The sequence below is a fragment of the Artemia franciscana genome, chromosome 1 (genome assembly GCF_032884065.1).
Source record: "Artemia franciscana chromosome 1, ASM3288406v1, whole genome shotgun sequence".
Taxonomy (NCBI): domain Eukaryota; kingdom Metazoa; phylum Arthropoda; class Branchiopoda; order Anostraca; family Artemiidae; genus Artemia; species Artemia franciscana.
The window spans coordinates 28,836,523-28,848,525 of record NC_088863.1 but is presented as its reverse complement, the minus strand read 5'-3'; the positions used below and the strand labels follow the sequence as shown (position 1 = coordinate 28,848,525).

Genomic DNA, 12,003 nt, shown 5'->3' with positions numbered 1-12,003 from the left:
TCCTTTATCTTTTAACTTTACAAAAAAACAGTATTTTTTGTTGTTTTTTTTAACTAGGAGAGATCACTAGAATTATATATCTTCAATGAAAGTGATATATATATCTTCAATACATTATATATCTTTCAATGAAAGTATGGCAAGATATCCAGGAGTTCATAACCACTTCAACATAGTAGATCATCACCACTTCAACACATAAATTATTGTAAAATTATGGTCTATTATGAGGTGTGGCTATAATAGGCAGCACAGTAATGCTGCCTAAGTAAAGAGCAATGTCGGCACAATATATATATTTTTTGTCTTAGACTGGGGCACTTTGTGTTGAAGGAATTGTCGTAGAAATTTCGAAAAGGGCTCATTCGATTGAAAATTGAAAGGGCTAGTGCCCTTTTTAATAGTCAAAAGTGATTGGAGGGCAACTAACCCCCTCCCACGCCCACCATTGCTCCAAATACATCCAATAAAAATTTTGAGGCAGCCAATTTTTTCATTGTAGTTGAAAGGTCTGGAAATTATGTCTTTGAGGATGACACCACCACCTTACAGCCCTCAGGGCAAGAGTTGTAAATTATGCCCTTGGGGCATATAAGGTTTATATAGAAAGGGTGATTGCATAAACTTCGAAGGGGGCCTCATTTGATTGATAATCAGAAGTTCTAGTGGCCTTTTTAAGATTCAGAGTGATTGGAGAGTGGATACCCCCCCCCCACACACACATTTCCTATTTTCTTGAAATGTATATGATAGAAATTTGGAGGTGGCCATTTGTTTTTGTAGAAACTTCAAAAAAGGCTCATTTGATTGGAAATTGAAAAGGCCAGTGCCCTTTTTAATAGTCAAAAGTGAATGGAGGGCAACAATCCCCCCTGCCCATCAATTCCCAAAACCACTCTGGCCAAAATTTTGAGAACACCGTTTTGTTCAGCATAGTTGAAAGGCCTAGATATTATATCTTTGAGGATGATCCACAAGTACATCTGATAGAAATTTTGAGAAAGCCATTTGTTCAAAAATAGTCCATTAATCATATAGGGTAATAAGGTCTTTGGAGTTGACAGAATCCCCAGTGTCTGGGATTAAGGATTTTAAGTTATGTCCCAGGGGCATAAAACGTTTTTATGCAAATGGTGGTCCTGTGAACTGTAGAAGAGGCTCATTTTATTGAAAATGAATAGTTATATTTCCCTTTTAAGATTCAAACATGATTGAGAGTAACTAGCCCCACCCCTCCCTGACATTCTCTTTTCCTGAAACACATTCAATTGAAGTTGCAAGATAGCCAATTTGTTACCAATAGTCCAAAAATCATCTTTAAGATGGAATGCGATCCCTCTGAGCCCATGGGCAAGGGCTGTAAGTTATGCCCTCTGGCATAACTTACATAACTTTGCATGAAGCTCATTTGATTGGAAGTTTTAGTCCCTTTTTAAGAGTCAAAAGTGATTGAGGGCAATTAGCCCCCCCCCCTAAGCCTATCATTCCCCAAAACATATCTGATCAAAATTTTAAGAGATCTATTTTGTTCAGCCTTGTTGAAAGGTCCAGTAATAATGTCTTTGGGGATGTCATCCTCCCCTCAGTCCTCAGGACAGAGGCTGTAAGTCAGGCAATTTATTCATTGTTGACACATAGTTTATGTTATTGAGAAAGGTATGCATGTTTGAACTTTACTTTCCAAGAAGATAAAGGGCATTTAGATGAACCTCTCAGAAAATATTGAACTAAATCAAAACACGTTATTTGTATACAGATTGTCAAAATGGTCTAACACAGGAATAACTGAGTATATGTTAATTTGGAAAATTCAGGAAATGATAAGGTATACAATCAACAAGGCAATATTTGTATGCTACCAATACTACTACAACTACCACACTACTCGATTTACAATATTGAGGGGAAATTTGAACTAAAACAAAAGACATTATGTACATGCACACTGTCAAAATAGTGCATCTCAAGAATTGATTTGGGTATTAAGTTGGGACTTTCAGAGAAGGCTTAAAGGGGAAGATTGTCTTACCAAAAGGCAATATGTGCACACTACTACTAATACTACTGTTACTGCTACATTTACTACTACCACCACTACTACTCCAATTGCAACTACTTGTAAGGTTAAAAGCACTGAGATGAAAATTTTTATATCATCTCATTATATCAGGTTATAGGTTATACATTATACATTATATATTATACATTATACATTATATAGGTTATATCAGCTATGTCATAGAGGTGGTTAATTGTATTAAGTTGAGGCTTCCAGGACTGGATGAGAGGGATGTTCTACTGACCAAAACGTAATAGGTTAATACTACTAATGCTAGTAGTACTACTGCTATTCAATACTTTTATAAGTAATATCAATACTACTACTGTGATTACTATTACAACTATGCTTAAGGCTATGAAGGTTAAATTTTCAAGGAAGTTTGAGGGGGAAGGTAGACTGAATCACAACATGCCATCAGCATGTAGGTTGTCAAAAGGATGTAACAGCATTATTGTTTGGCGTGTGAAGTTGCAAATAAGATGGCTGCCTACAAGTGTGATGGATGTTGAACTAACAAAAAGAATTTGCATCCTAATGCAACTGCTTCTACTCATACTACTACTACTGTTACTATTATTACTACATCTATTACTACAACTGCCACTAAAACTTGGGCTACTATAATTAATTCCACTGCTACTACTACTGTTATTAAAACTAAGGATATTAAGGCAAAAGAAATTGCGGTATATAGAAACTGTATGGAACTAATTTGAAACACATTATGCCCACACGGGTTGCCAAGTAGATGCATCAGAAATACTTCAGGACTGATTGATAGTATGTATTAAGCTGAAACTTCCAGCATGTGTAGAAGGGGGAGTTTAAGAAACCAAAGGGGCTATGATCACACTATACTGCTACTAATGCTGCTACAACTATTGCAACTCTGCAAGCTGTGGCATTGAGCTGAAGCTTTTAAGTAATATTTAGGTATATGTTGAAATAAATTAAAACAAACTATGAGCACATGGACTTCAAAAAGGTGACAAAGCAATATCTGAAGAACAACTCATATTATTAAGTTAGACTTCTAAGGGTAAGTTGTGAGGGAATTTGAACTAACCAGAAGACACTATGTGTATACTTTCAATGCTACCATTACAGTTACTGTAACTAATGATGCTAAGGGTATTAAGGTGAAACTTTTAGGGAAGGTTGGTAACATCACTCTATAATTAGTAGAAATATCATTGACACTTGTAAAGGAGCTAATTCAATTCAAAATTGAAAGTTCTAGGGCCTTTTTTAAAAGTAAAAAAAAATGGAGGAGAAGCAGCCTTTCTCTCAAGCCTATTCATTTCCACAATGCATCCAGTCAAAATTTTGAGACAACCATTTTGTTAAGCATACTAGAACAGTCCAGCAACTACATCTTTAAGGATATTGTGGATGTGAACATCCCCCCCCATCCCAGTTATGCAATTAGCCTATAAAGTGTAAATTATGTTCTGGTCTTGAGAAGGCATGAGGGTTATCAGCCCTGCTGATGTTAATTTCTACTTGTTTTCAGTTTGACTTGGCTATTTATTGTAATTTTTGATTATTTTGAATTTCATTTGTTTATTGATAGTGGTAAATTTATTTGAGCTCATTTTGGCTAAACGGAGCTCTTTACTTTTCTTTGAAAAACTTGTTTTGTGTAAAAATTTTTAAATTAATAACATAACAAGACTGATGCTTCCAAAAAAGAAGCCAAAAGAGAATGACCAAAAGCTGTGTAGCATGAAGCCACCAAAAGCTGTGTAGCTTGAAGCCTTCTCTTTTGAATGAGGTCCCTCTTGTGTCTGTAAAAAAATTAGTATGGCTATTGCCTTTGTTTGTATTTAATCTGATGATTTGTTCTGCCAGAAAAATAATAACTGTAATAATAGATCAATGAATTGTTGTGAAATTTCACATGAAACTTGGAAAAGCACTACCAAGCTCATCCTTTATTAAAAGAAGTTAATGGCAATCAATTGTCATTGTGTGCAAAAGTTTTGATGGTTTTAATTGTTTTCAAAATGGCTAAGAAGACGTTAAAGATGATTCATGCCCAGTTAATCTTCCATGTTGCAAGTGGATGAAAATATTGAACAACTCAGTAATCTGATTCAAACTAGCTTATAGTTAACTTTCATGCATGATTACTGAAACCGAGGGAACTGAAAAACAATAAGCAATGTAAATTTTACATAACAATTATAACATGTGACAAATCTTGATTCTTCACTGATAATCCTCAAACTAAGTGCCAATCCATGCACAGGAAGGACCCAACTCCTCTAAGAGCTATAAAAAACCAAATGAGTAAATACAAATTCAATGCAATGTTATGTTTAGACAAGAAATCTTTAAATTAGAACAAAGTACCTAAATCCTAGACTTATGGATTAAAACCCTTGTTTATAGTTTATAAAAAAGGGTTAAAACATTGGTTTCAAACTAACTATTTGGTAACAAATCCATTTTGTTAAGATAATATAATCAACAATCATTGATTTGTTGCAAATAAGTTGGGAAAAAAGTTCAAAACAATTTTCCATTTTCCATCTGCCATGTTTATTCTATTGGCTTTAATATTTTTCAACATTTAGTTGAAATGACAGTTTTTAAGTGGCCTGACAGAAAGAAGAAAGTGGAGGAATTGTCTTGATTTTTTTTCATCTCAGTTGTGAAAAATCAATACTTGTGGATTATAAAGTTTTACAAAATGGAGTTATAATGAAATAGTAAGTTTGAAACCAATGTTTTGACCCTTTTTATACCCAAAAACTACAGGAAAAAAATTATAATGGTCCTTTGAAAAAATTATCTTTTTCAAGGGTCCAAAAAGGGCTCAAGACTGAGTTTGTTATAAAATTGATTGTTATATTTTGAAAAGTAATTTGAAAAAGGACATTAATAATTTGGAACAAGCATAAAAAAAAGGTGTGTTCACTTTATTTTTAGGTCAGAAATGTGAACTTCTCTATATTTACTGAAAAAGGGACTGAAAACTAAAAATTAAGGCATAATGTTTTTTGTCAGGATTCAGATAGGCCTGTCCTGTCTACAATCTTCTCACTCCTAAAAATCAGAAAAGAGTAGACACAGAAGCTTGGGAATATCTTCCTAGGTGCTAGTTTAGGCCCTAGTTTCATTCCTGAAATGGTACTTGTATGATATACCTAATCTTCTTCTAATATGTTTCTCTGATAATCAATCCTAATTAAATATACCAAAGTAAGAAAAAGGTATAATACTTTAGAAACAAATTTGGGCTATATATTTGTGCATCAGGGGGGAGGGGGTAAAGTATAGTGGGTCTGTATGCCTAATGTGTTAGGTATAACTGTTTTGCATATTATATAGTGTGTTGTTACCAAGTAGATTAATTTATTAAGCCAACCGACCTGCAACAAAACTACATAAGCAAACAGCAATCATAAGATAATAAGCAGCAAGCATAAGCATAAAAGCACTAAACACAACATCTCCTTTCTTTTCCAATAATAATTGTGCTATAAAAGCACACACACACACAAAAGAAAACACTAGCAATTTAAATGTCCATTATCTTCCTTGGCTTAACCACTCTACCAGTTCTTGTTACACAGGGTCGTGAATAATCCTCTCCGTTTCTGCTTTCACTGGTTGCTGCTGGAGGGAGTGTTGGAGTTCTGTAGGGGCTGTCTTGGAAGATTTCTCCAGTACTGCGATTATCTGGAGTCTTTGGAACAGCCTTTTTTGGAGAAGAGGATTGAGTCACAGGAGGGTGAAATTCTGCTGGAAGGTCCTCATCCCCTGTGAATACTGAAGATTGTTGAGCACTGTTGCCTTCAGCACTGGACCGTGGTTTCAAATGGGCCCGATTTCTGCGATAAAATCTACCATTTTCGGCTTGTATAAGGTAAGATCTTGGAGATATGCATGACATCACTACACCTTTCATCCAACGTGTAGCTTCCTTTGACAGCTTGACCCAAATGGGTTGGTTGTCTTTCAACTCTATTAGATCTTAGAAGCCTTGTCATAGTTCTGCTTCTGCCTTTCTTGTCGACTAGTTCTTGCTTTGAGGAACTTTGTCTTTGGAACAGTATTTGGCACCAGTTGCTGCCAAGTACAGGGAAGGACGGATCTTAAACTTCTACTCATAAGAAGCTGGGCAGCTGATGCCTCACCGTCTATTGGAGTATTCCGATATTCTAAAAGACCAAGGTAGGGGTCTGTATTGGACTCTATAGCTTTCATCATGATCCTACTTGATATATCCATGGCCTTCTCAGCATGGCCATTAGACTGCAGGAAATTTGGACTTGAAGTCAGATGCTGGATGTCCCATTTCTGCAAAAAGGACTGGAATTCATAAGATGTAAACTGTGGTCCATTGTCAGACCGAATTTTTTCTGGAATACCATATCTAGCAAAATGGGCCTTGAGCTTCTTTAATACTTCTGAAGAGGTTGCCGGTTCGACTTGGTCAATCTCTATGAAACGACTATAGTAGTCACTGGTTACTATATAGTCTCTTCTGTTGATCTTGCAAAGGTCAATACCCAGGTATTCCCAAGGATACTGTGGGATTGGTGTTGATATCAGTGGTTCTTTCTGATTATTTCTGGAAAATTTCCCACAAGCTTTGCACTTCTGGATCAAATCTTCTATAGCTGAATTCATATTTGGCCAGTAAACAGAGCTTCTGGCTCTTTGCTTGCTTTTCTCCATCCCTAGGTGTGATACGTGCAATTGTTGCAGAATGTCCCTTTGTAATGCTCTTGGAATGACAACTCTATTTCCTTTTAAAATGATGCTATCAATGCTGGACAACTCATCCCTAACATTCCAGTAAGGTTGCATACTAGCAGAACACTGGTGTCAGTGGTTCGGCCATCCTTTTTGTATGACTGAGGTAAGTTCTATCATAATTGGGTCTCTCTTATTTTCTTCCAAGATGATCCCCATCTTCTTATCACTGACTGAGATACTTTTCATTACAGAGTGAACATGGAATTCAATCTCCAGGGAGCATTCTTCATCAAAGTGGGGTGGATGCAGTCTTGACAGTGTGTCTGCAACTGGTAAGTCTTTTCCTCTAACATATTGAACCGTAATATTGTATGGCTGCAGCTGAATCATCATTCTTTGGAGCCCGGGAGGGGCTTGGCTTAGTGGTTTTGACAATATAGCCTCCAGTGGCTTATGATCTGTATGTGCAATGATTCTCCTCCCATAGACAAATTGATGAAATTTTTTACAGCCATAGAGGATAGCATATAGCTCTTTTTCAATCTGAGAATAGTTTTGTTCTGTTGATGTGAGAGCCCTTGATCCAAGAGCAACAATTTTTCCACCTACACTCAACTCTGCCCCAAGACCATGCTTGGAAGCATTGGTTTTCATCCCAACAGATTTTGCCTTAGTATCAAAGGTTGCAAGGTTATAACAGATCGAAGTTCTGATTCTATTCATTGCTGTTGCATGTTCATTGGTCCACTCAAAGACAGTTTGTTTTCCCAACTCTCTGAGGGGATAGTTTAGAGATGACAAGTTTGGAATGTATTTTGAAAGGAAGTTTGTCATTCCAAGAAATGTGGCCAGTTCGTCTTTGTTTGATGGATGTGGCATCTCAATTATGGCTTGAACTATTGAAGGATCTGGTTTGATACCATCTGCAGTTATTAGATGTCCAAAATATGGCATGCTTGTTGATCCGAATATGCATTTTTCTGGATTAAACCTTACTCCAACTTCTCTGGCCTTCTCTAGGACTTTCCTTAAATTCTCAACATGTTCTTCATCTTTTCTTGATACAAGGATATTGTCAACAATGACGCCAACGCCTTTCAAGTTGCCAAAGGTTTCTTCCATCTTTTGCTGGAATTCGTCTTGTGCACATATTAATCCAAATGGCATTCTTTTGTATTTGTACCTGCCAAATAGGGTGTTGAAAGCTGTGACAAGTGAAGACTTCTCAGTTAATGCCAGCATCAAATACCCAGATGTTGAATCAAGCTTAGAGAACTTATTATGGCCATGAATTTTGGCTGCTATATCTTCATAAGTTGGCATTGGATAATAGGACCTTTGTATAGACTTATTAAGCTCTCTTGGATCCAAGCATAAACATAACAAACTGTCTAACTTTTCCATGGCTACAATTGAATTAACCCACTCGGTTGGAGCCACCACTCTTTCAATGATGTCTAATTTTACCAGGCGCTCCAGTTCACTTTTAACCCTCTCATGTAAGGCAAAAGGTATTCTCCTGGCAGGATTAATGGATGGGATTGCATTCTTTTCTACATGGATCTCTACTTTACCTGGGATTTTACCTATCCCAGCAAAGATGTCATCAAACTCTTTGGGAATTGGGTTCTTCTAAACACTCTTCTTTGTAGATAAGGAAGAGATAGATGTAGCTACCTTCACAAACCCCATTTCTGCAGATGCTTGGTATCCTAGTATTGGGTTCGACTGTGTATCAACTACAAAGAAACTGTACTTTTTGTTGATAATTCCTTTATGTCTACAATTTAAAGAGCATACTCCTGCAATTGGAATACGAGTTCCTCCATAAGCTACAAGGATCTGGCTTGTCTTGTTTAGTTGTGGTTTGGGTTTAAGTCTGTCAAAGATAGATTTTGGGATAACATTTGCTTCAGCTCCTGTGTTGATTTTGAATAGAGTTTCCCATGCTGAATTATTCAGTTTGATAGCCACAGTTGGTTGGCTTGATTTCTCAGCTATGGCTCCAATAAGTAATGTATCGATATAAATTTCTTGCTCTTGATTTTTCATCTGTTCCTTCCATATCAATAGTATCTACTGGTTTGCTACAGCAGACACGAGCAAAATGATTTGTCTTTCCACACTTGGAGCAAGACTTCCCTTTTGCTGGACATTTGTGATTTGGGTTATATGCCTCACCACAGAAGTAACACTTCTTACTTGTTGTGGGTTGGTCATACTTCTTTTGTCTTCTTACACAGTCTAATTCTTATTTTACATTTGGCTCCTTTACTGTTGTAGGTGACAAGGACATGGCTGACATGGACATGAGCTGCTATTGTGTTGTCTCAAAAGCTCTTGCAATTGTCATTGTAGTCTCAAGAGTAAGGGTTCCACCTTGAGATAATAGTTTTTCTTGAATTCTATGTTGTTTCAGTCCACATATTAATCTGTCTCTCACCATCTCCTTCTCAAAATTGTCTGTAAACTCACAGTCTTTGACAAGCACCTTGAGGGCTGTAATGTAATGTTCAATTGATTCATGCTCCAACTGGTCCTGCTTATGGAATTTATATTATACAAATACCCTTGAAACTTCTATTCACCTAACTGAACTGCCCCTAAACTATAATTTTACCCTTTCAGATTTTCAAGGAGTACTGATAAACTTTATCTCAAACATGCACCCTGAGTTGTAGGCTATAGGCCTATGTGTACACAATGAATTTTCCATGTGACTCTTTTCTTCAAATTTATTTAATACCAATAAAGCAATGCAACAATGAATAAAGCATAAGAGAATATTATTGTTTATATGTGATTTATGGTAGGCTATGTAGGCCTAGGCTATTTGATCATTAGAGGAGTGGGGGGGATGAAATTTATTGGTAGACTGTGCCTTAAGGAATGATAAAGGCCTAAGCATGTATTCTGGAATGTTTTAAAGTAGTTTCCAAAATTTTATAGTGTTTCTGTTTTCAACAGAAAAATGTTTCTGTTTTCAACACAATACAAAATAGGTATAGACCTGTCATGTAGGCAAATTTCAGGGCTCTCTAGAGGGAGGAGTGGAGGTAGGTACTTTGAAATACCTTCCTGGGATATAGGGAAGGTATTTACCTATATCATACTTATAAACTACTTTAGCCTGTAGATCCATCCCTGAAAGTTTTTCCTTTTCCTAACCTAACCCCTTTATGAGATAGCAAAAGTCACTCAACTAGAATTTTACCAAACCATTAAGTTAGTACAGGAAAAAAAGTAGCATGTCAATTATCTAGCTTTGCTTCTGGGACAAGCAAAGATAGTACTTGTAAAAATACAACATAAGAAATAAGTAAATAGGTTATAATAGAGGGTATTTGTCAGAATATCATGTATTTTAGTCTCCTACCAGTTTCATCAAACCTAGCAATTGTTTCTTGGATCATTTGTTACTTGGAGAGTCAGGGTTTCTTCTTTTTAAATTTATGCTGCCGACAAAATTAATGTCAAACTTCAGCAGATTGGTAAATTTTGCTCATGAATTATTTTGCGATTTGACCATAGATCATTGAGCTAAGCTACATATTGGTTATGTGTGACAAAATTAGCCTGGAACTGAGAAGAAATCAAATGAAATTAATACTCAGAGCTTATGGCCAAAGAAGATATTTAACTAGGAAAATCGAAGAAATTATAAAAATAAATTTGAGTATCGACCCCTAACATCGATAATTTGTCTAATTAAGCTACGTTCACATGAGTATCTAGCTAGAATCCCATGTCAAGACATGTTTCTGGCCAGACATCAATGTCTAGACAACTACCGTCCCCAAGTAAAATTTGGTGCTTGGCTAGACAAGTCACAGCTAAGCATCCAGTTCTAGACTCTAGAACTCGAAGTCTAAGGTTTTCGATTACAGCCAATCAGAAGGTCAAGTTCTATTATTTTCCTCATATTTGTTTGCATTTTTAACTGCAGTGTAATTTTTTCTCATTAATTGTTTTTTCATTCTAGGCTCATATTACAATACCCGACAGAATAGTAAAGCACATCAAAGCAGCTAATTGGCTTTTGTCACACATAATCTTGTGACAGTAAAATAGGGATAATAATTTTGAAAGTTTTACCCACATAAGCTCTCTTGATTGGCTAGAAATGAAAACAGTAATCTATTTTAAACTAAATTTGTAGTTTTAGCAAAACACTGAACTGTTCTTGTGAATGGTAATTTCCTAGACATTGATTTCTGGTCAGACACGTGTCTAGACATAAGATTCTAGCTAGACACACATGTGAACACTGCTTTAGTGACTAGAACAAGAAATGAGGCGTCTTAGTGATCTATTTGAACTGTGATTTGCCACAGTAAAGAAAATATACAGTAGTAACAAATGCTTTAATCTCCTTAAGAATATGTAACACAGATTTAAGACCTCACAAGATTCATGACCCCGCCTTCGCACACGCACAATGACAAATATCTCCGATGGACACACCACGATAAGCTTATGGGAAGCCCGAATTGTTGGTGTTTTCTATTCACAACTCGATTAGTAGACTTGCAATTAAACTATAATCAAGAAAAACAAAAAGGAGAACTTTTTTCTTTATAAGAATACAAATTAGTAGAGGGAAGCTACGACAAGTTTTTCTTTCCAAGGGGAAGCGAAGTAAAGTAAATTATTTCTTCAGACGAATAACAAACATGTCTCTAAACAATAAATAGGTAAGTTAGATAATTTTAGATTTATTGAAAGATAGATATTTTTGAAAATTATCACAATACAAAAAAAAATCGAAATTCATAATATTTACACTTTGGTTGAAATTAATCAAGCCAGGTTGGCAACAGTTCTCCAAAATCGTACACTTTATTTTATTGGACAAAAATGGTTTGTTGGATAAAAATTTGATTCCAGTCAAGACATATACGAATCTTGACAATTACCTGAGAGGATGAACAACTAAAAAAAGTAAATAAGAATGCATTGTATAATTTTTATTTGACGTAAAAAGTGATATAAAGACAGAAGACAAAATCATCAAATAAAATTACAATCATCCCTTGATGGCTTAATCTTAATGTTATGATTAAGAATAATGACTAAGCTCATATCCTTACGTCGACAGTCATAAATATTCAGGAAATGGTTACACACAAATTTCGACAAATGGAATAATTATTGATCGTATTTTGACCTTAGCCCCTCCCGCCTCTTAATAGAAGTCCGCAAATTAATATTATCGAGATTTTTGGAGCAAA

General features: G+C 35.8%; 1 protein-coding gene across 5 annotated transcripts in view; it reads right to left on the bottom strand.

The window, feature by feature from the left end:
• LOC136028131 (eukaryotic translation initiation factor 2-alpha kinase 3-like) overlaps positions 1–10,251 on the bottom strand; it is a 54,234-nt gene extending 43,983 nt beyond the window's left edge. For all 5 annotated transcript variants that reach the window (XR_010617753.1, XM_065705782.1, XM_065705791.1 and 2 more), the window contains exon 1: positions 10,149–10,251. Coding sequence is in view for 4 of the 5 variants with exons in the window: in XM_065705782.1 (XP_065561854.1) it covers positions 10,149–10,185 (37 nt within the window). In the remaining variant the exon portion in view is untranslated. The remainder of the gene's footprint in view (positions 1–10,148) is intronic.
• Positions 10,252–12,003: the final 1,752 nt, after the last annotated feature.